This window comes from Hyperolius riggenbachi, chromosome 12, assembly GCF_040937935.1.
Source record: "Hyperolius riggenbachi isolate aHypRig1 chromosome 12, aHypRig1.pri, whole genome shotgun sequence".
Taxonomy (NCBI): Eukaryota; Metazoa; Chordata; class Amphibia; order Anura; family Hyperoliidae; genus Hyperolius; species Hyperolius riggenbachi.
The window spans coordinates 139,145,812-139,169,691 of record NC_090657.1 but is presented as its reverse complement, the minus strand read 5'-3'; the positions used below and the strand labels follow the sequence as shown (position 1 = coordinate 139,169,691).

The following is a 23,880-nucleotide window of genomic DNA, read 5'->3' as shown; positions in this document are numbered from 1 at the left end:
CAGTGTTGCAGTCACTACAGAAGTGAATGGAGATGAGAAAATATTTTCCTTACATTGTTTTATCTACAGAAAGCGGAATAAGCAAGAGCTGAACTGGGTCTTTGCATGGGGCTAATCAGATTCTAAAGTAAATGATTCATTAACTGACAGCTTGGTCAATCAGCTTAGCCACGTGCAAAGATCTGTTTGCACCTTTGCTAATTTTGATACCTGTAGAAAAACAATGTGAAGTTTCACGTCACAATTTGAAAGCATTTGAATTTACAGCAGATATGCATAAAACACTTGAAATAAAGTGAGACTGGCATTGTGAGAGGTCCATTCCCTGACAAATTAAAAGCACTGCCATCTTTCCCCACATAAGCCCTACAAAAAATCAGAACAATGATAGGCACAATGACACAGTTATCAATTCAAGTGTTTTATTTCCGGACCTCAAATCAGCTACAAATCATGTATATTTACAGTACATACTATATAATATTATATATATATATATATATATATATATATATATATATATATATATATATATATATATATATATATATATATATATATATATATATGGTTTTGAAGGGCTTCTAACTACTTATGACAGTTTATACAATACAGTAACATTTAACAACAAAAATATGTAGCAAGAGAACAGTAATGTATATTTTGTACATGAAGACAACTTTGTTTGTATCTTCAAAACATTGTAACTCAAATCGTTTAAGTAGTGAAATATCTGTATATAAATATGACCCATGTATACAACCAATAAAAATTTTACTTTGCAGCACTCTAGTATAAAAATGAGAATACGCTGAGTTAACGCTTTCTTCCAGAGAAGATAGGAAAAGTGTTGTTAGGGAAATGTATGTTGACAGGAACTGTAAGAAAAGAGATAAGAAAAAACACAATTAGACTCATTACTTTATCACAGTCATTTAGGGCCAAGTACAGTGTGATGGTAGCAAGTGACATCGGTTCCATTCCGATCTGCTCACCAAAGCACTGCTGGTACCATTTTTTGGGGTGATTTGCCTCAATGGAAGGAATAAGGAAATCGCAAAATGCTTGAAAAAGCTCTTTGTATAGCGATTTTCAAAGTCTGCTTCTTTGCTGTTCACCACTGTTCAGTGTAGGGTCCTGTGGAACTCTCAATACTGTACATTCTTTCTTGGTGCCTTCCTCACTGTGTGGTATGCACTCATACTGCTAGCTGCTAGGCTCCCATAGTCTGCCCCGTTCTCTGCACCAATCCAGACAGGTTTGGTGTCACATGGAGGGCAGACTGGGAGTGTGGGCACTTGAGGAGATGCAGGGGTGGGGCTAGCACTGCACTTTGTCTACAGCACTGGTACTCCTGCAACTAAGGAGCAGCCACAACTGAGAAGACTTTCTATTGTTGGGTAAGCATGCATTTTCTTCCAAAGGTTTCACCTTATTTATCTCTAAACTTGGAAAAAAAGGCAGACACTGTGTTTCAGTACACGTGGTCTAGGTATTGCCACACAGCACATGAGGTCTTGTTACTTACAAATTGAGTGACTGGCAGCTACACAGGCTACACAGGCTCTCAAAAGTTGACAGACTAAGTTAGCATTACAGCGGGGGAGGTATTGCATAATTCTCAACAAAAGTAGAGTTTAACAATTAGGGCTTGTTCACGCTAAGAGCGGTTTCCCTTTTTTTGAAAGCGCTTGCGATTCTAAAAATCGCCATAAAAGCGATTCTGCAATGTTGATCTATGTGAGTGTTCTCACATGAGCGATGAGCTTTCTATCCAATTGCAAACGCAGGTCCTGCACCATTTTTTCAGCATTTGCGATTCAAATAGAAAGAATAGGGAAATCATTAAGCACTTGAAAAAGCGCCTTGAAAAGGAACTTCCCCAGCGCTTTGAATGAATAAAAACATTGTATTTATTCATTTCCGGGGCAAAGAGGTCACTTTCTGACTAACAAAAAAAAAACACTACACAAAAGTGCTTAGAAAAGCACTTTTCTAAGCCGAAATCGCTCTGAAAGCGCTTACAAAATCGCTCTATAAATCGCTCAGCGATTTCAATAGCGCTGGTGATTTATAATGTGAAAAAGGCCTTAGTTAGCTTAGCAAGTGGTCTTCGGAAGCGAATGCAGTTTTCTGATTAATCACCTTGGCTCGAAGAAAAATTTTTATCTAAAAAGTTTTAATGCAATAGGAAATGTAAAATGCATGGTTCAGCAGTTTATTGCTACTGTCTCCCTCTTGCAGACTACTAGACTTTGCTCACTTCCCCCTCCTCTCTCATTCAGAAGGATAGACTGAGGAAGGGAGTGGGAAGTGAAATTATAAAACAAGGAGATCAGAAGCAAGGTACCAGGTATTTTCTTTTTTTTTTTTTTTTACTAGAAAAATATAATTTGACTTTTTAAAATAAACAATTCTACGTATTAAAAATATAAAATACCAAATAAGAGGAATCATGAATAATTCTGTAAATACTTACTGTTCACTTCACGCAGGCATCTCATGCCGCACTGTGTGTTGCAGCATTTGTGGAATTTTGGACAGCCGCCATCGCTTGTACAACTACTGTTATTGTCATTGGGGCAGGCGGTATCTGAGACAGGACATCTACCAGCCTTTGCTAAAGCACAGAACAAAATAAAACACCATGAAAGACTGTCAAATGGTGGTCAATAGGATAAATCATACTGGACTACCTACAATATTTAAAGTCTATGGGCATTAGAAAAACTCAGCATATTTGAGGGGAAAAAAACAGCTGTAATCATTCCAAAATCACCATTTCACAATCCTAGCACATCTCAGCTGTTCTGAATCCCTATATTTCTATGTAGTGTCTTCTTTCCCCTCCTTGTTGGATTTCCGTCTAACCCAATGAAAAGCAACATTTTTATATTCTTGTCACTAGAGACACACTATAAATGAAATTATAATTGGTTTGATTTGTAAAAAATAGCAATAGCCATAGCAGCTGCAGTGGGGCCCAGGAGCAGTTGGGTACCCAGTTTGTCTACACCGCAGTCTGCCCCCTGTGAGAGCCAGTCACTTGCACTGAAATGGAATAGTGGACCAGTATTGGATGCAGAGCCTGCAGGTAAGCTATGCTGAGTATTTCAGTGTTTCCCTTAACACTCTAATTTAATGATTTAGTGTCTGCATAAAGATCCTGCAAGAGAGGTATTAAGTATTTGTAATAGTATATTTGGGGGGCTTGCTGTTCAGTACAGGTTTACTGCAAGCTCTTTTTCTGTAGTGAGGAGACTATCATATCCTCACTATCATCTGTACCTCCATGAATTGTATGAGAATGCTGCATCCACTCATTTCGATAGAAGGTGCTATGGATCAAGTGTGTTTAGGTTCTGGGGCCTAGTCAGAATTTTTCAGGCTGGCAGGACAGGTTCTAGACTTTTTGCTGCCTGAGGCAAGCATTGGGAGGATGTTCTCCCCCCAACCATGCCCTCCTTTAAGCAGGAGTAAGGACCACGTGATTCTCTGGCCAATGCAGTCGATCGGGTGCACGGTGTCAATGCTATGTGATATCAGGACGAGCAACAAACGCGATGGAACCCTCGGCCGATGTCCCCCTAAATGTTACATGTGCCCCTGCATTAAAATATTGCACTTATCTGCCCGCCAAGAGTACACCAGCTCTTCCTCCGCATAGTCGGGTCCTACTTGGCTTTCGCGTACAGCACTGGCACTCGTGCAACATCACACACATGCTATGTGCTATGCACAGCAGTCAGGTCGGAAGGGAATGCAGAAGAAGAGCAGGTGGACTCGTGGCAGTGGACAGGTGAGAGATATGAATGCACGGGCACCAGGGGGTACATGTAACATTAGGTAGGACATTGACATCGCTAAAATAGATCGGTAATCAATCTGCAGTGTATGGGCAACAAATCTCGGTCTAAGAAGATTCAGTCAGAGAGAGATCTGTCTCTCGGTGGATCTGCCCATACATCACTAGATGTATGGGAACCTTAAATCATCTCAAGACTAAGTTATCTCTGTGAGCATACATTGCAGAGGGCTCTGCATTAGCCACAATTATTTTGATATAATAGTTCTGCCTCTGTGGTCATGTTTAGTGCCTGGTGAATAAGGGTAACATTTAATTCTTGCATGTGAAGCCAAGCTCCTTAGACAAGTAAATGGCAGCAGGGCAGCATATGCTGACATAAAAGCGGATTTTGACACTGCACCGGCCCTGCATGCTGGCACAACCACTCTGATATTTGCAGGCAAAGCTGGCTAACATCTGTGCATAGATTCTTTCCAGGAACTGCTTTTGTAAAGAATACAGGTAATGCTGAAAATCTCCCATGAGAAAATGGACTAGTATAAAACCTGTCAGCTTTTTACTACCTACTGAAAGCGACAGTAACATAGGAATAGGTATCGCCAATCCTCCTTAAAGAGAACCTGAGGTGGGTTTGTGAAATCCTATTAGGACACAGAGGCACATTTTGTATACAATGAGCAGCCTCTGTGTCCTTACAGTTTGTATCCAGGCTCCCCCCGAGCTCTGCTGTGCCTCATAAAAAAAACGACAGGCTAGCAAAACGCAGATTGTCGCTAGTCTGTTATTTACCTCAGTCAGCGCTGCTCCCCCGCCTCCTGTATGGCGCGGCTACCTGCCTGTGTCCCTTCTCTCCCTGCCTCTGTAAGCTTCCTCCAATCGGCTTACAGAGGCGGGGAGGAAAGGGACACAGGCGGGGAGCCGCACTATACAGGAGGCGGGGGAGCAGCGCTGACTGACACTCAGAGGTAAATAACAGACTAGCAACAATCTGCGTGTTGCTAGCCTGGCGTTTTTTTTTCATGGGGGACAGCAGATCCCGGGGGGAGCCTGGATACACACAGTAAGGACACAGGGGCTGCTCATTGTATACAGAATGTGCCTCTGTGTCCTAATAGGATTTCACAAACCCACCTCAGGTTTTCTTTCAGAGGCTGCCAGCAGGACCCAGGAGAAGAACGGAGCTGTAGCAAGGGACACAAATGACATCTAGGGGCTGTAAGAAGCTCTAGGTAAGTAAAGCTACATTTAATACCTCACCTTGAGCATCCTTAGGACCAGTAGAGCAAACATTCTAAATTACTTTTTCTTATGTTCCTGTTGACTACAGTAAGCAACAGAAGTCTGACAGATCTGACAGACTTTAGACTAGTCCCTGTCATGGGTTTTTTTTAAGGGTTTCCTTTATTTTCAAAAGCATTTACTGAACAGCAGTTGCTCAGTCCAACTGTATTCACTGCAACATATGGATCAGTATGGCTCTATGATAGCATTTGGGAAAGATGAGTTTTACAAAGTACTCTATTAACGTTTGACAAATCAGATCCACTAGGATTTTGCAAGGGACTAAAAAGGCACCTAAAATTATCTCACTTATTTTCTTAAAACATATGCGCATAAAGTTTTTGAATGTCATGGGGGTGATGTCAGTGATGTTAAAGTGCACGGAGGGCTTGATTGTGGAAAAATAGAGGACAAATGGACAGCAGCCTTTGCAGGCATAATATGATATCTCTGTTCTTGTGTATGAGGATTTGTTGTAGACAATTTCTGGTTAGATAAGCAACATGGAAAGAGGAGAGTCATCAAAGTTGGGCACAAAAGCCCTTTCTTTGCACAGAAATGTACTACTAGGTATGTTAACCTCTCAGTAACACAGTATTGTAGAAGTTAGCGATATTATAGGCAGGCCTCTAGCGTTACTAACAGGCCCGTATTTACCTAACAGGAGCCTATAGGCACAGATGTCCTGGCACCCTGGCACCTCCATGAACCTACAAACCCCCACCAAACTGCAGCGCAACTGTGTTGCTTGTCCCAGCTGTCACCTCTCACTTACTTCCCTTGCCCATCCTAGGTACCTACATGTGCCTGTTAGCATTAGCCTGCAGGAAGTGCCCTCAATATTAGGTAGCTAGAGGTGCCCCCAAGTATAAGGTAGGTAGAAGAACCTCAGTATTAAGTAGCTAGAGACGCCTCTGACTGAAGGAAAATCTTGTCAGTGGAATGCCGAGAGCAGGGTGAGTAAACTCTCATTTACACACTCATCAGGACTTAGGGAAGGAGGTGTGTGGGGAGAGAAGTGAGCAGCCTTTCCACCATCAGGTGCCTGTAGGCACGCGCCTACAGTGCCTTATGGTAAATACGGCCCTGGCTACTAATGATATATGCTGGTTTATGTCCACCTACTGGTACTTCTAATTAGAACCCCCATGTTTTACAGTTTCATTGGAAAATAAAGGCCCCCTACGCAGACACAAAATACTCATGGATTGTCCACTACTGCCTGAGGCTGGTGTGGAGAAGGTGAATGGGGTTAGTGCTGGGAAAACCACGCAAAGGGCTGACCATCCAGACTGGTATAATAGCTTATGTAATGACATCCATTAGTAGATAGATATTACCTTCAAGAGCTGGGGTACACTGTTTATGGCAGATAAAGGGGCAGCATTTGAAACCATCTGTACAGGAATTTTCATCACAAAAAGCCCTTTCTTCAAGTGCACAGGCGTAAACAGATTCTTGTTTGCAGAACTGATTTTCTGTGAAAGAAAAAAAAAATCATAATGGACACTTGTTTGTATAACAGTTAAAAGAGAGAAGTGTGAAAGTACTTCTAATGCTGGGAATACACGGTTCGTTTCTGCCGCCGATAGATTATTATTATTATTATTTAGTATTTATATAGCGCCAACATATTACGCAGCGCTGTACAGTGTATATATATATATATATATATATATATATATATATATATATAGTCACTAACTGTCCCTCAAAGGAGCTCACAATCTAATCCCTACCATTGCCACATGTCTATATTATGTAGTGTAAGTACTGTAGTCTAGGGCCAATTTTAGGGGGAGCCAATTAACTTAGATGGTTCGAAAGATCATTTCCAATATGTCCGATCTCCCGTTGGATCATTTTGCTGCTCGATTACTGATAGAAGTGAATGGAAAAAGATAAGAAAAACGAGCGGAAGATAAGAGAATCAGGTGGAGACAAGACAAATAACATTTATATTGCGCATTTCTCCTGGCGGACTCAAAGCGCCAGAGATGCAGCCACTAGGACGCGCTCTATAGGTAGTAGCAGTGTTAGGGAGACTTGCCTAAGGTCTCCTACTGAATAGGTGCTGGCTTACTGATCAGACAGAGCCGAGATTCAAACCCAGGTCTCCTGTATCAGAGACAGAGCCCTTAACGATTACACCATCCACACCAGGGCGGCAAAATCGATCGAGCGCAGAATCGAGCGGCAGAAACACATTGTGTATTCCCACCATTAGAGGAACAATTCAACATCCAAAGGACATTCTCTGAGTGCATATTTAAAAATTAATTAAAATACCTGACTGGTTAAGTCAGTTGCACTTTTCTGTTTCTTACATCACCCAGGGTACAGGAATTACTTTTTCCCCAAAATAAATTCCCATAAAATGAAAAAAACAAAAAACAAAGGCAAGCCCTGGCCCTATGAGCTAGGCTTGAAGAGATCACAATCAGAAAATGGCAAGTTAGAGATGAAAATTAACACTACAAAACTGTGGTTGAACTTACTTGCTGGAATATCTGTGTTTGGTTGGCCATCAGGAGAGACACAGCTCAGTCCACATTCTTTAAAGCAGCACTTGTAATTCCCGGGGCACTCGCTGTCTGATGTGCAGTTATCACTACATTTTGTGGCAGAAGCAGCGCTTAATGTTGGACATTGTCCAGCCTTCTCTGTGTATGCAGAAAGAGCACATATTAGACATATAACAACCACCATTGGTTTCCCATGGCTTCTAGCAGCCATGATTGCTTCCGTTTTTAGGTTCCAAAAAGACATACTATAGATGAGACAAATGAGTAGAGAGCAGAACATTAGCACATAACACGCCTCATGCACCGTCTTATGTGATAACAAAATCTGACATCTACCTCAGAAATCATTCAGAATGTTAAAGTTATTTTCTACCATTTATTATTATTATTATTATTATTTGTCATGATCGCTGCTGCAGCAGGTACTGCTGGCAGTAGTAGTGCTGCAGCTCAGGCAGTTCTGATCTCTTTCCATGCAAGCTGCATAGCTTTGTCTGCCTTTCCCTGCTGTCAGCTTGTGACTGATTATCATTCACCTGTGTGGGAATCTGCATGTCTGCTCCCATTGGATGACCTCAGTATAAAGATCTGCTTCCTGCAGGGCTCCTCGGGTTATCATAGCTTCAGCATAAGCCTGTCTTGTTGCTGCTTCGGCCCCAGTTCGTGGTTTTTGTTCTTAAGATACTTTGATGGTCTTGCATCATATATTGGTTCATTGCCAATATATATGCATACCAGCACGTTTGTTATTTTCTTTATATTCGTGTTATGGTAATATATCAGTGCCGCTGATATATACGTACACGAACGGTTTATATCCTGTGTTCAGTCAGTCAGGTTCCAGCACGTTTTGGTAGTTTGCGTGTATCGTGATCACCCGTGCTGAGTTAGTTATCCTGCTCCTGGTTCTGTTTGTGGATTGCGCTCATCTCCGCGTGGAGGTAGCGAATCCTTCTGAGTCCTGTTCCCTGAATTGCTCTAGTTCCTAGTCAGTGTTCCTGCTTATGTCATATATCGGTTCATTGCCGATATACATATGTTAGTCAGACGTTACAAATAGTTTCATTGATAGCTGTAATTGTAATACGCTAGGAATACATACTTATTGTATATTTGTCTGTGTTACGTTCATCTATCTCGGTTCTGCTATTTCCTGACTATCCTGTCCTGTCTTTGTGAGGCACGCCATCGCTGCAAACACATTGGCTGCCTCACTCCAGTCTGTCTTGTTGTAGACGCTTGCTGTCACAAAGTAGCGGCTAGTTAGCAAGTGTTCATTCTGTCTACCTGTCCTGATCTCCTCAGTTCTGGTTTATGCGCTCCGCGCTACCTTGCGCTGAGACGCTATCACGAAAGTATTGCTTGTGGCTGTCGGATCTGCACCGGCTCTGTGCGCCACAATCTCCTGTTAGAGTCAGTCCTCTCCTCCACTAAACTGGGGATATCCTGATTCCTGGTGCTGGTGTGTGTACCTCCTGCACCTCAGCTCATGCGTTGCATGCTGACTGTGGAGAATACACCACCAAGCCTAACATTATTATTATTATTATTATTATTATTATTAATAATAATAATTACATAATGATGATTTATATAGTGCCATCATCTTCTGTGCACTGTACAATAAGAATACAGAAGTGATAGGCGATATAAGTTACAATGACAATTGTATGTTGAGCAACAAAACATTGTACAAGACACCAAAAAAGAGAGCCCTCCCTTGCAAGTTGCAAGCTTACAACCTAAAACAAAACACCATGACGTTTGTCAGTAACATACAAGTCATTTTGTAGTTTAAAGTTATTATTATAATTTAGCAACAGTTTGCAGCCTTCAGTGCCTGGTTTAAAGGACAACTTAAGTGAGAGGGAAATGGAGGTTGCCATTTCCTTTTAAGCAATACCAGTTGTCTGACTATCTTGCTGATCCTCTGCCAGGCCCAGTTTTACATCAGAAAAACCTACAGACACGGATGTCTTGGCATCCTAGACTTCGTCCTCCATGAACCTACTAACCCCCACCGCACCACACCGCCAGTGTGCTGTCTGGTCCAGCTGTCACTTTTCCCTCACTTCTATCGCCCATCATAGGTAGCTACAGGTTTTTCCTTAGCATTAGGTAGCCAGAGGTACCCTCAGTATTAAATAGCTAGTGGTGCCCCCGACTGAAGGGAGATCTCATCAGTGGAATGCTGAGTTCTGGGTGAGTAACCTCTCATTTATGCTCTGCTCGTGACTCTGCATAGAGAAGGTGGGAAGGAGACACTTGGGGAGGGGAGTAATCCGCTCTTTCCATCATCTGGCGCCTGTAGGCACATGCCTACAGTGCCCTATGGTAAATCCGCTCTGCTTTCTGCCTCTAATACTTTTAGCCATAGACCCTGAACAAGCATGCAGCAGATCAGGTGTTACTGGCATTATTGTCAGATCTGACAATATTAGTTGCATGCTTGTTTCTAGTGTGATTCAGACACTACTGCAGCCAAATAGACCAGCAAGGCTGCTAGGCAACTGGTATAAATATGGCAGCCTCCATATGCATCTCATTTCAGTTGTCATTTAACAGATTTGAAGCAATATTTTCCAAGCATAAAATCTGTACTGTTCAGCACTGTGTGTAAAATAGGAGCTTCCCTCTTTCTGCATGTGTGGTTTGCTGCAGGAAGGCTGAGCTATGCATGTGGCTGTCACTGCAGATACAACTAAGATAACAGAATTGAAGAAATACTTGAAAAATTCCCTGTGATATGGATATCTGGACTGAGGCAATTACTTTTTTTTTTTTTTTATAAGATTGGAAAATCACGGTGCCATGTTAGCCACAATTTTTGCCCAGTTGGACATTTTTGTTGTATCTGAAGTCTTATTGGTCAAACATGTTGTATTGTCTGTTTTATTGTGTGGTTTATATAAAACTTCAATAAAAAGAAATTGAAAAAAAAATGTTGTCTTGTATATGGCCAACTTAAAGCGGCCTTAAATTCTGGTATTACATTCAGTAAAATCATGTTTTCCTACTTTTTATTACCCATACAGTTATCAGATTTGCTTTTATGCACAAATAATATTGTCAGTTTACAAATTAAGTTCCCAAAGTACAGTTTCTCTGCTCTGAAAGCTGCCAATGTAATTTATTGCATAGCTGTTGTATTTATATTTCCTGCTATATCATGGCAGCATACGATTGGGTAAACCCCGCCCCCAACATACAGGTCTGTGTAACTATAAATTAAAGACTCACCCCCTTCTTAGTGCTTTTTCATTTCCTGTCCACGCTACAGGTCTGTTCCCGTTTTCCTGGGAATCTTTTTATTTTTCACCTTACCTGGCTGCCTTCTTGCAGCCATCCGGCCAGGTTCTGCCTCTCCTGGCCGAAGCCCTGCCTTATGCCTCATTGAGAGCGCCGGTTTGGGACCCTTCCTGGCGGGGTAGATGCTCTACATGGAGCGGGACCGTATGCGTAAGGGGCACTGGCTGGTACAGCGGCCGAGCGGGGGAACCGTTACGGCTACACACTTCACTTCCGACTCTCTTTCTTCTCTGGTCCACTTCCGCGTTCCACGCGGAGGAAGTGAGCGGAGCGGGCGGAGCTGATTGGTGGACGCTAAAAGGAAGTGCGTCTTTTCTCTCCTCGCTGCAGTTCAAACAGCCGCGCTGAGCAGAGAGGTCTGAAAACTGCTGGAGCAGGTAACACACTGGTCATTTTCTTCTTTTGTTGGGCCGCCGTGCCTATGATTATAGATGCATTGATGGAATATTTGCTCAGGCAGCAGGCTCACTGGTGGCTTCTGTATGGTCTCTTTTTCAGTGGTCGCAGATCTGTTGGCACTTCCTTGGAGAAGTTTGTGGAAGGTTTGTGTAATAAAAGAATTGCCTGTGGGTGAGACACTTCTTTTTTTACTTTACAAATGTGTGATTGTACCCACTGTTCTCTTGCAGCTGATTAGCTGGAGGAGAATGGAGCCGGATGCCCAGAATAATGGCCAGCATAGCTCTGAGAGGTAATGGTGCATTTTTTTCTTCCCGCTGATGTTTTTGGGGAAAAAAAGGGGAGTAATATTATAAAAGAGTGCACATTTAAGCAGACTATCTCTGCTTTGTCTCTGCAGCCCTTCAACTTCGAAAGCAAGCAAAGACAAAACAAAGACACAGAAATCTTCTGCTGGAGGGAAGGCCACAAGCAAGACCAAGCATATTGAACCACAACATAAGAATATTTGCTGGGCCTGTGGGAAGCGAGCCTTACCTGATAAACTTGTATGCGAGAACTGTTTATACTCCTTGCCTGTGGAGGATGTGGAGGAATTTCCAGATATAGAGACAATTGTTAGACAGATTGTTAAAGATACGTTAAAGGAAAAGAGAGGGGACTGTAACCCGCAGGCCTGCATGGATGTAAATGTTGATAAATTGACAGAAGCTCCTGACATAGACATAGGATTTGATTTTGCAATGGTGTCACAACTGGTGAGAGACGCTATTGGTTGGGAAGACTCACAGGAGCCCCCAAAAAAGAAACCGAGATATTATCCCCATTTAAAAAGGGAGGCCGAGGCATTTCCGTTAATGGAGGAAATTGAGGAATTATTTGAAGAGGAGTGGTCTAAATTAGAAAGAAAACCGCAGTTGACTAACAGGTTTACTAAACTTTATCCGCTGGAAGGGGGACTATTGAATAAAATAGAAGCACCCCCTATGGTAGATGCATCCATAATTAGACTGGCTAGACACGCCACATTGCCATTGGAGGATTCAGTTTCATTTAAGGACGCCTTGGAGCGCAAAATGGATATGGATCTTAAGAGGGCATACTTAACTATGGGCTCTTCCGCAAAACCAGGTATAGCCTTAACATCCATCGCGAAGGCAATTCAGGCATGGACTGATAATTTGGAGACAGCGATAAATGCAGACTATGATAAACAGACTCTGATTGCATCCTTGGAGGAGTTCAGGATGGCGTCAGACTTCATAGGCGAAGCAGGCATAGATGTTGTAAGATGCGCAGCTAGAGCTATGGTGCAGACAGTAACCTGCAAAAGAGCGATGTGGCTAAGACACTGGTCGGCAGATAATAACTCGAGAGTTACGTGGTGTAAAATACCGTATGATGGAAAGCATTTATTTGGTGAGGTTATGGATAAGGCCATATCTAAGGTAACAGGGGGCAAAAGCGGACTAATTCCGCAGGAAAGACGAATCAAAAGACAACAGTATAACACTGATAAAAGGTCCTTTCGATTTCGGAGAAGCGAGACCTCATCTAATAGAGGGGGGAAAGGCTACAGAAGAACATGGCAGAACGCACAATCCACTTTGTCTAGATTCTCGAAGCAGAGGCCTACACAGACCAATTTACAGAACCAGAAATCGTTCTGAGAATACGCCCGCCCACTCTCGTCCAGTGGGAGCTCGGCTGCAGGCCTTTCACAGAGTGTGGGCGAACCAGGTGGAAGATACCTGGGTGATAAAGACTATAAGGGACGGTCATACCTGGAATTTCGAAACACATCCTCCAGACAAGATCTTTGTCCCGACAAAGATACCAAGAAACGAATGCAAGAGAGACACGCTTATGTTATATGTAGAAGACCTACTCAGGAAGAGAGCAATAGCGGCAGTACCAAAAGAGGAAGAGTATTCCGGATTTTACTCCCAACTATTTTTTGTAACCAAAAAGACAGGGGAACTCAGACCAGTTATGGATCTGAGAAACCTGAATCGTCACATACGCAAAATGAAGTTCAAGATGGAATCAATTCATACGATAAAGAGAGCGGTACAACCACAAGACTGGCTCATGTCAATAGACCTAGCAGATGCGTATCTGCACATCCCGATCCATCCGAATTTCAGAAAGTTCCTAAGATTTGCAATAGGCCAGGCCCATTTCCAGTTTACGAGTCTACCATTCGGTATTTCAACGGCACCCAGGACTTTTACAAAGATACTAGTAGCCCTAATTGCTCAGCTCAGGCTGAAAAGAATAAAAATGTATCACTACCTAGACGACATTTTACTAGTCGCTGGAGACAGGGACACACTATTGGAACACAGAGACATTGTAATACAGAAGCTGGAAGAATTTGGTTGGATAATAAACTGGAAAAAGAGCCAACTGGAGCCTACACAGTCACTCATATATCTAGGAGCACAATTCTGTACAGCAGAGAATGCTATCAAACTGCCAGAAGAGAGAATCATGACAGTTGTCTCAAGAGTACATGCCTTCCTCGAGCGGAGATCATGGCCAGCACTGGAATATGTGAAGATAATGGGCACCCTGACGGCTACCATTCCCATGGTGAAATGGGCGAGATGGCACTCCAGGAGGTTTCAGATGGAATTCTTACACAAGTGGTGCAAGGAGACTTGGCATCAGAAGATACAACTCACGAGGAAGATGCGGTTAGAGCTAACATGGTGGTTACACAGATGGAATCTAGTGAGATATGTAGAGCTGAGAGCACAGACACCGGTAGTTTTGACGACGGATGCCAGCATGACAGGCTGGGGAGCAGTTCTGGAAGAATCCTATGTACAGGGGGTATGGAGGTTCCAAACGAGATACCTGACAGCAAACGTCTTGGAACTCAGAGCGGCATTATTGGCACTGAAGCATTACACAGAGCTTCTCAGAGACAAGGATGTAGTGGTAAGAATGGACAACGCATCCGCGGTGGCGTACATTCAGAACCAAGGTGGAACGAAGAGTCAAACGTTATTGAGGGAAGTGACTCCGATAATGATCTGGGCACAGAGCACAGTTTCGTCCATACAAGCAGTTCACATTCCGGGAGTAATGAATGGCAAGGCAGACTTCCTAAGCAGAAGAATAATAGACAACAACGAGTGGGAACTGAAACAAGAGGTATTTCTGGGGATATGCAGAAAGTGGGGAACCCCCCAGGTGGACATGATGGCAGGGCCAAACAATCGCAAGTGCCACAGGTTCTACACGAGGTACAGGTACCCTCAGGCGGAGGATTGGGATGCCCTGACCTGCAAATGGAGCTTCAACCTAGGTTATGTATATCCACCGGTACCAGTCATAATGAGACTATTAAACAGAATAAGCCAAGAGAGGGTGAAAGTCATTGCAGTAATACCCAACTGGCCACGCAGACCTTGGTACCCGTTGCTGAGACAATTGTCGGTACGGAACCCAGTCCCTCTGCCGGACATAGTGGACTTGATTGCACAGGGACCAATCCTTCACCCAGATCCGAGCAGACTGAAGCTCACAGCATGGATGTTGAGCGCAACAAGCTAGAACGTCTTGGCTGTTCGAGGGCGGTGCAAGAAACATTGTTGCAGGCCAGAAAGAAGACTACAAATGCTACATATTCTAGCATATGGAAGAGATTCACAGATTTTCTAAAGGGAAAGGGAAAGGACGTACAGAACCCGTCAACAAATTAAGTTCTTGAGTTTCTCCAAAAGGGACTAGAACTCGGACTTGGGGTCAATACGTTGAAGGTACATATATCAGCCATTTCAGCCTTAACAGATTTAAAGTGGTCAAGTCAGCCATTAATAATACAGTTCATCAAGGCGGCTCATAAGATCAGGCCACCAAGGAAGAATATTTTTCCTCAATGGGAGTTACCTTTAGTGCTGAAAGCTTTAACTAAGGAGCCGTTTGAACCAATAGGGTCTTGTACTTTAACTAACCTCACACATAAGCTGGTGTTCCTGATCGCGGTAGTCTCTGCAAGGAGAGTATCAGAAATTCAAGCACTAGGATGTAAGCCTCCGTATCTCAACCTCTTCACCGATAGGGCAGTGCTAAGACCCTTACAGCACTTCATTCCGAAGGTAGCATCTTCCTTTCATTTTAATCAGGACTGGACACTACCATCATTTATACTAGCTGAAGAACAGAATGTGCATACATTGGACATTCCTGTACTCTTGGAACAATACCTAGCAAGATCAGCACAGATAAGAGCTTCTGATAGGCTTTTTGTTATTCCTGAAGGTCATAGAGAGGGACAGCCAGCAACAAATAGAACAATAGCATCATGGCTTGTTAAAGTAATAACACTAGCCTACAGAAGACAGGGTAAGCCACCACCTACAGAAATTACGGCACACTCGACAAGGTCGATATCATCGTCATGGGCGGCATTCTCAAAGGTGTCGCCAGAGGTCATCTGCAGAGCTGCAAATTGGAGCTCAGCTAATACATTCATTCAGCACTACAGGGTAGATCCTGCAGCCCTGTCAACAAAGGATTTTGGAGAGGCAATTTTGAACTCTGTAACTAAGATGTAGGGAAAACAAAGGAATGTTAAAATATATTGTATGCACTATCAAATGATAATTGATCTGTCATAAGGATACTGGTGCTGTGAAATAAACAGACTAAGTTGCAAATTCAGATGTCTCCCACCCCATTTTTTTTTCCTGATAGTTAAATCCCAATCGTATGCTGCCATGATATAGCAGGAAAACGGAAAATTGTATACTTACCTGCCGGTAATTTTCCTTTCCTGCTGTATTCATGGCAGCATAGGGATTTCCCACATCATTAGGTTGTTACTTACCATACTAGTAGACTTAGACTAGAAACAAAAAAGCACTAAGAAGGGGGTGAGTCTTTAATTTATAGTTACACAGACCTGTATGTTGGGGGCGGGGTTTACCCAATCGTATGCTGCCATGAATACAGCAGGAAAGGAAAATTACCGGCAGGTAAGTATACAATTTTCCGTTATTATAATGTATTCAGTGAGAATTTGACTTTTGTATACAATTTCTGCTTGCGTTTAGCTGAAGCACTGCCAGGAATGCTTACTAATAGTGGCTGATAAGGAAAGATAAACAAAATAATGTAATCACTTCCTCAACTTCAGATTCAGAGCTAAGCTTCCCACTGAAAAAGAAAGTGCTCTGTTTAACTGTTTAAATATTGTTCTGCTACCAATTGTTTTTTCTGGTAGAAAGTTTTATGTTGTAAATAATCATTTAGAGCAAAGAAGAAATGCTTAGTTTCATATCATTTAAAGTTTCGATCTGCTGAAAGAAGACCTCCTTTCTAACCTAACCAGAGAAGCCTGGTCATATTGTACTATTTAGTATTATTGTTTGTTGATTTCTTACCTTTGGCAGGAGGCTTGCACATCTTGGCGCAGTTGTCGTTGCAGCACATCATATTGTTTGGGCAATTAGTATCGGACTTACAAAGTTTAAGGCATCCATTAGACACATTGGCATTCTTCACGTAATACCGTTCTCGTGGACATTGTCCTGACTTTTCATTAGCTGAAAAGAAATACATTTGGCAATTAGTGACCTTAGAAATCAAACATTTTCAGTGAACCAGTTAATTTATTAGAAGCTAGTTATAATGTTATTTTATGCCACAACTGGCGCTCTATGGTTATTAGAATATGAGCTGTGCGTTACAAAGGGGATCCCTTCATCCCTTAACCACTTCAGCCTTCAGTCGTTTTCACTTTATGCATCCGAGCAATTTTCACCTCCCATTCATTAGCCTATAACTTTATCACTACTTATGAATGAACTGATCTATATCTTGTTTTTTCCGCCACCAATTAGGCTTTCTTTGGGGGGTACATTTTGCTAAGAGCCACTTTACTGTAAATGCATTTTAACAGGAAGAATAAGAAAAAAACGGAAAAAAAAAATCATTATTTCTCAGTTTTCAGCCATTATAGTTTTAAAATAATACATGCCTCCATAATTAAAACTCACGTATTGTATTTGCCCATATGTCCCGGTTATTACACCATTAAAATTATGTCCCTATCACAATGTATGGCGACAATATTTTATTTGGAAATAAAGGTGCATTTTTTCCGTTTTGCATCTATCACTATTTACAAGTTTAAAATAAAAAAAAACATTGATATTTTAAAAGTTTAGACCCTTAGGTAAATATTTACATGTTTTTTTTTATTGTAATGTTTTGTTTTTTTATTAAACATTTTATTTGGGTAGTTTTGGGAGGGTGGGATGTAAACAGTAGGTTTATAATGTAAATGTGTGTTGATTTTTATATTTTTTTTTACTTTTAGTTGTAGTTTTACTTTTTGGCCACAAGATGAGGCGGCCATGAGTTTGTTTACATGACGTCACTCTAAGCGTAACATACGCTTAGAGCGTTGCATGGGGGAGGCAACAGCCAGAAAAAGTGGAGCTTCTGAGAGAAGCTGTCGCTTTTTCTGCGGTCTTTCAGTCTTAGCCTGAAATCAGTCCTTTCCCGGCCACTGGTCCGCTCACCGGTAATCTATTATGCCCGGACGGATCCTTCCTCAGTAATAGTCCGCTCGTTACCTCCCGCTGTCGGCTTCTGTTAGCGGCATACCGTCACTTTCAGTTGTAAAACCCAGGGTTCCGCTTGCCGCACATCCGTTCAGCTGGTGTCAGCTACCTGTTACACCTCAACGCTTTTGAAATTCGCAGTAATCTGCTACAAAGATCCAGAACTTGGTTAGCCGTGTAAGCGCGCAGCGGCAACCGAAAACACAAAGTTCTAGCGGTCTAAAGTGACGTCACCGAAGTGTAACAGGTGGCTGACACCAGCTGAACGGATGTGCGGCGAGCAGAACTCTGGGTTTTACAACTGGAAGTGACGTATGCCGCTAACAGAAGCCGTCAGCGGGAGGTAACGAGTGGACTATTACTGAGAAAGGATCCGTCTGGGCATAATAGATACCGGTGAGCGGACCAGTGGCCGGGAAAGGACTGATTTCAGGCTAAGACTGTACTACTGAAACATGAGTTATGACAATCTAGTAAGCTGTGGAAGCTTAAGAACAGTTGAATAAGGGAAAAGTGATCACAGAACTGTTCAGCCCATATGAATTATTTTTCTTTAAAGGAGAATTTTAAGACTACAAATAAATAACTCCTCCTCTGCTATCAGAGCTATTCTTTTTAACAATTGGCTACCCTTTTTATAACTCACTGATCACTGAAGCACCACGTTAGGGCACGCATGTTTTTCTAATTCTGTGTGAACACTCATTCGCAGCACCTATTTTTTTTCTATTTTGTGTGCAGAATCCCCTTGAAGCAAACCTAAACTTAAAATAAACTTTGGATATTCATTGCATGTTCAGTACAATAATATATAGAACTTCCCTACATTCTCATATTCCTATTTCTAATTTAAGGTTTTCCATTTTAAGCCATTACAGTGAAACCTACAATCTGTTTCATTCAGTTAGCCCCCCCCCCCCCCCCGAAATAAAAAAAAATGAACCTTTCAAATTTCCGGCCCTTTTTTTGTTATTAGCAGTGTTTGCCTTCCAAATAAGACTAATTTGCTCCTATTTGCTCTTTAGGAGAGTTGAGTCTGCATTTAAATGACTGTTCCACAACTTACTTGGCATACAGCTCACACTGCTCTATTGACACTTGGAATGCATATATATATAATTGAACACGGACAGGTTATAGGTAGGCCTAGTACCATACATACCCATGGTTACCTTTGTTCAAGTCACATGTCAATTTAAATATGCTTTCATTAGATGATGTAAAATAAATCATAATCCTAAAATAAGTGGTCAGGAACCCGGAGGTTGGTCATTTTCTGCAGCACAGGATTGCACTGCTATAGACTGTAGCCTTCTAAGAGAGATTCAGTGTATGCCTTCTCCTGGCCACCCACACCACCTGAACCTGACTAATGTACCTCTTCAGCTTTTGAACATGTGATCACAATGTTCAGACTATTTCTAGGTAAATACCCTCATTTCACACACAATAGTAAAATCTGAGATGTGCTGTCTAGCCTCTATGAGACTATAGACAAGCAAGGCTGCTGCAGGCTTTCATCTGTGTGCTTTCAACTTTATTATTCTGGCATGCTGTGTGGCTGCCTGTAGGAAGTGTCTCTCATAGAAATGAAGCTGCATACAGTAGATAATGTCTGGCTGCACAATGCACACAGATACACTTGTCGGTTTCAGAGCTTCTTTCTCGGCAGCAACAGCCCCTCCCATATCAAACAGCTCTGAGTAGGAAATCTGAGCCAGGAGAAGGCAGGCTTGGGCTTGAAAAGACTCCACAGAAGAGTGACTCAGCTATAATGATTCCAGGTCAAACCTAGACAGAATCAGTCCGTGGATTGTTATTACAGCTGATAACAGATAGATTAGACTGAGAAGAATAAACTAAAAGCATGATAGGTGTTTACTGTCATGTTCCCACTGATAAATGTAATAAAATACATGAGGGTGCTTCGTCTCTGGTTCTCTTTAAAGGACAGATTAAATAGTTTACCATCCTTCTACATTATTTCACTTTATAGCCCTGTTCCATGGAAGACATTTCTCTGAGGCAGTGAGGAACAACACTAGAACCTCATTTGGGTTTGTAATTGTGTACCCTCTAGAGATATTTGTCCTCATGTTGTGCCTCTAGGACCTTCAAAGCACCCCATTTACCCCCAAAAATGTAAATAAAAAGCAAAATAATATGGTATGCAAATCATATATATCCTATATTTAGTTTGACAATAATTTAAAGACAACAAAAGCAAATATTAACATGGTGAAACGTTATTGTTTTATGAAAAAAATATGAACTCACTTTGAGTTTTCACTGTTATTATTATTCCCCTCCTTAACCTGCCTGCTAGATGCTGCTTCATCATGCACCACACTATTGTCCCTCCTCCCTTCCCCATAGCAACAGTAAGGGCTGGTTCAGACGGACGTCTGCGTAGCGTCGCGTCTGGGGGCGTTGCGGCGGCTGCGTGGTCAGGCTTTCAGTAGCCTTCGGTCGCGTTCTGATGCAGTCGCGGTTTTTTTCCCCTAGGGGAACATTAGCCGTTGCGGTTGGCCGCTCCCTGGAAGCTACATGTTGCTTCCAGGGGCAGCCCGAACGCTCGCGAAAATCGGGACCCGAACGCCTCGTGTAACGCTCGGTGTAAACGCTCCCATTCACTTGAATGGGAGCGTTTACCGCGACGTTCCGAACACTTGCGGTAAACGCTCCGCAAGCGTCCGTCTGAACCAGCCCTAAGTGTTGCTCGACTGTAACTGAGGGGAGTCCCTAGCTCACACACACATACCACCCAGTAAGTACTAAAATGGCTTTTTCACAGGACATAGTTGCATGTTATGTACAAAATGTTTAGTACCTAGAAAATAAAAATGTCTCCCCCCTAGTGTCCTAGTGTTCCTGCTATAATTTATCATATTAACATGTATCAGCATTGGTGATGTCTCAAACCACACATCAACTATGTATGTATTTGTATGGGTATTGCTGAATGTCCTGATTGCACAGTTTTGAGCTTTTCATATATCTATGCTCCCCACCAACTGTTTTGTACTGTACAACGCTATGGAAGATATTGACATCATATAATTAAAAAGTAATAATAATAAAAGTACTAAAAAGTAGTTCAAATGTACCCGGGGTGACGTGATGAGATAGACATGTGTATGTACGCTGCCAACCATACAGATAACTAGACTGTATTCTTTTTCTTCTTTTTTTCTGCTTGAATTAGTTAACCATTCAGATATGCAAGTGACAGTGTCTCTCCAGTGGGGTCCTAGTGAACTATAGAGTAACCCTCATAAATAAAGAATTACTAGCATAAAACTCTTGCCTGGAAGAGGACGGCTTCTAAGTGCAGGGGATGGATAAAGAAAAGGTTAATAGTTAATATATTTTAGCTCTGGGACACTGACGCTGTGTGGGAAACTGTATCATTCATATGAGACAGTACGACATTAAACCAACTTTTTTACTTTTTCACCACTTCAGATTCTGGGGTTTTTTACCCCTTAAGGTTCCTCACAATTTTGGCATATCAGCTGTGTCACTAATGATACAGCAATAACTTTGTATTAACTATGCCATCAAACTGATACATACATTAGTTTTTTGGGGGGTTTTATCAGCACAAACTAGGCTTTATTTTGGAAATATTTTTTCCAAGTATTTTTTTAATTTCACCTGCACTTAATCAAAGTAAATTAGGCGTAAATGCAAAAATTACGCATTTTTTCACCCTCCTAATTTTACATGACAAGTGCCACAATTGTAAAACACCTCAAAATACATTACTTGGCTCGTTCCGGTTAAAACTATACCATACATGCCATATTATATCACTAGTTGGGCATGTAGCGTACCATTATCACTAGCCTGTGCATCTGTAGCTATTGCATGCAATCACTATGGCGCACAGTTTAGGGAGTCCAGTACTGTATAAATGCATTGCAAGACAACATTTCAATGTATCTATACAGACTTGGGTCCCGCGTTGTCGCCCTAGTGATCGCATCCGATCGCTATGGGCGCCAGCCATTACAGGTGTCCATAAATCTTAGCGCCAAGTTTAGGTGACACAAGGGGTTTATTAGTCATTTGGGGGTTAAAAGTAAAAAAAAAAATAAAAAAAACACTTTGTTTTTTAATGGGCTCACTGTCACTTCAAAAAACACTTTTCCCCACCTAACGTTATGTGAATGATTGCTGTTAGCAGCAATCATTCACTATCAGAAGAGTGTACAAGCGTGCATGCGCACAAGCACAAGCGACTGGGGCGCGCACATGCACGAGTGATGGGGGCACACATGTGCACGTGTGAGGTGCACAAATGGTGGCATTCTGCATTGGACGTACATTGTACGTCCAGGAACACAGAAAGGCACAGATCTGGACGTACGAGATACGTCCAAAAACGGTAAGAGGTTAAAAAGAGACTCAAACCATGGGATTCTAGAAAAAAAAGGTAATTTTCTTGAGTAGGTAGGACAGATACATTTGTTTATTTCATCAGTTTATTTTCACTTGCGTACAGATAGTCGAGTACAGGTTCGATACAAATGATGCAAAAATAGGAAATTTGATTCTGTGGGAGCAAGTCAAAAATATTTTTTCAAAAAGACCTTGTAGTTTTTCATAAAATCAATTTTAAAAAAATTAAAGAATTTTTTTTTTTTTGAAATGGTAAAATGACATTTTGCTGGACCACTGAGGATACAAGGATACAGGGGAACAGAGGTGACACAGTGGGTGGATAGAGGTGACACAGAGCAAGGCCGGGCCGAGGCATAGGCTGGAGAGGCTCCAGCCTCAGGGCGCAGTGTAAGAGGGGGCGCAGAATTCATTCAGCTGTCATTCCTAATTGTGTTTGAAGCAGAAAGAAATAAGAAAAGGAGATACATGGCAGTGACTGCAAGCCAGATAACTACATATTAAGGTGTTGGGGAGGTTGGGGGCCCTGTGGCGCCTCTTACTCTAATAGCAATCTGTGTGTGACAGCTGGGGTGGAAGGGATGGAGGGGCGCACTTTGGTGTCTCAGCCTTGGATGCTGGAGGACCTTGTCCCGGCTCTGACACAGAGGGAGATACTGACGGTACGGGGGGGGGGGGGGGGGCACAGAGGAGGTACAGGGACAGAGATGGCACAGTGTTTCGACTTATGGACAGATTCAGGTTAAGAATAAACGTACAGTCCCTATCTTGTTCATTAACTGGGGACTACCTGTACCCTTTTTGCTCGCTGGTGGCTGAATAGGTATTGTAGAGAGAGAGGCCCATGTGCAATTCACTTTTTCACCTGCGTATTCTCTTGGGAGATATTTTTTCATCTTCGATTTAAAATAACTTTCCAACACTTTTTAACTAAATAGAACCAAAAAGAAGGTGAAAAAGTACCGTCTAAAATTATTTTGAGTATTTTCTTGTTCTCTGGTGGATTAAAAGGCATTTTATTGAAAAGTTTAAAAATATCACCTAGGTGAAAAGACAGGAGAAAAAGTGAATTGCATATGGGCCAGAGTGTGTGAAAATATCACCTGGAGAAAACTCAGGGGAAAAAGTTAACTGAATCAGGGTCACTGTGGCAGACGCTACCTGTAAGCCAAATGTAACATTTAGAAGAGGTTTGCTTTCAGTAACTTACCTGGTCCCTTGACTGATGTGCTGATGATCAGTGTGCACAGTGACAGCAGGAGTCCTAGCAGGAGAATTGTCTGTTCTGTCCTCATCATGATGGAACACTGTTCAGCATCGGACATCCAGCCTCATTTAAAGCATTGTGACAACAGGGTGGTGACACACTGGGGTGTGAGCATCCTTCAGGATCTAATTTGGTTTCTTGTATTTGGCCAGACAAGTTAGACCTCTAACTTTATTTTTGCCTGTAGCTGTTATCACTTATGAAAAGTGACTCATAGTGCTTATATAACCGTGGTTAAGTAGGAATGATATAGAATGAACTATAATTTAGGGAAATATAAACAAAACTAATGATTATTATAGTGAG

The 23,880-nt window shown here is 42.1% G+C and overlaps 1 protein-coding gene and 1 long non-coding RNA gene across 2 annotated transcripts in view; one reads left to right on the top strand and one right to left on the bottom strand.

Moving 5' to 3' along the window:
- Positions 1-574: 574 nt before the first annotated feature.
- Positions 575-23,629, bottom strand: WFDC3 (WAP four-disulfide core domain 3). Its single transcript, XM_068263503.1, has 6 exons — positions 23,518-23,629; positions 16,719-16,880; positions 7,588-7,752; positions 6,430-6,567; positions 2,480-2,620; positions 575-878 (listed from the first exon to the last, which is right to left on the bottom strand). The coding sequence occupies exons 1-6, from the start codon at positions 23,603-23,605 to the stop codon at positions 817-819; spliced, it is 756 nt and encodes a 251-aa protein (XP_068119604.1). The 5' UTR covers positions 23,606-23,629; the 3' UTR covers positions 575-816.
- The window catches only part of LOC137541942 (uncharacterized), a 45,190-nt gene continuing 41,922 nt past the window's right edge, over positions 20,613-23,880 (top strand). Inside the window, exon 1 of the long non-coding RNA XR_011025310.1 lies at positions 20,613-20,670. This is a non-coding gene — a long non-coding RNA (uncharacterized lncRNA). The remainder of the gene's footprint in view (positions 20,671-23,880) is intronic.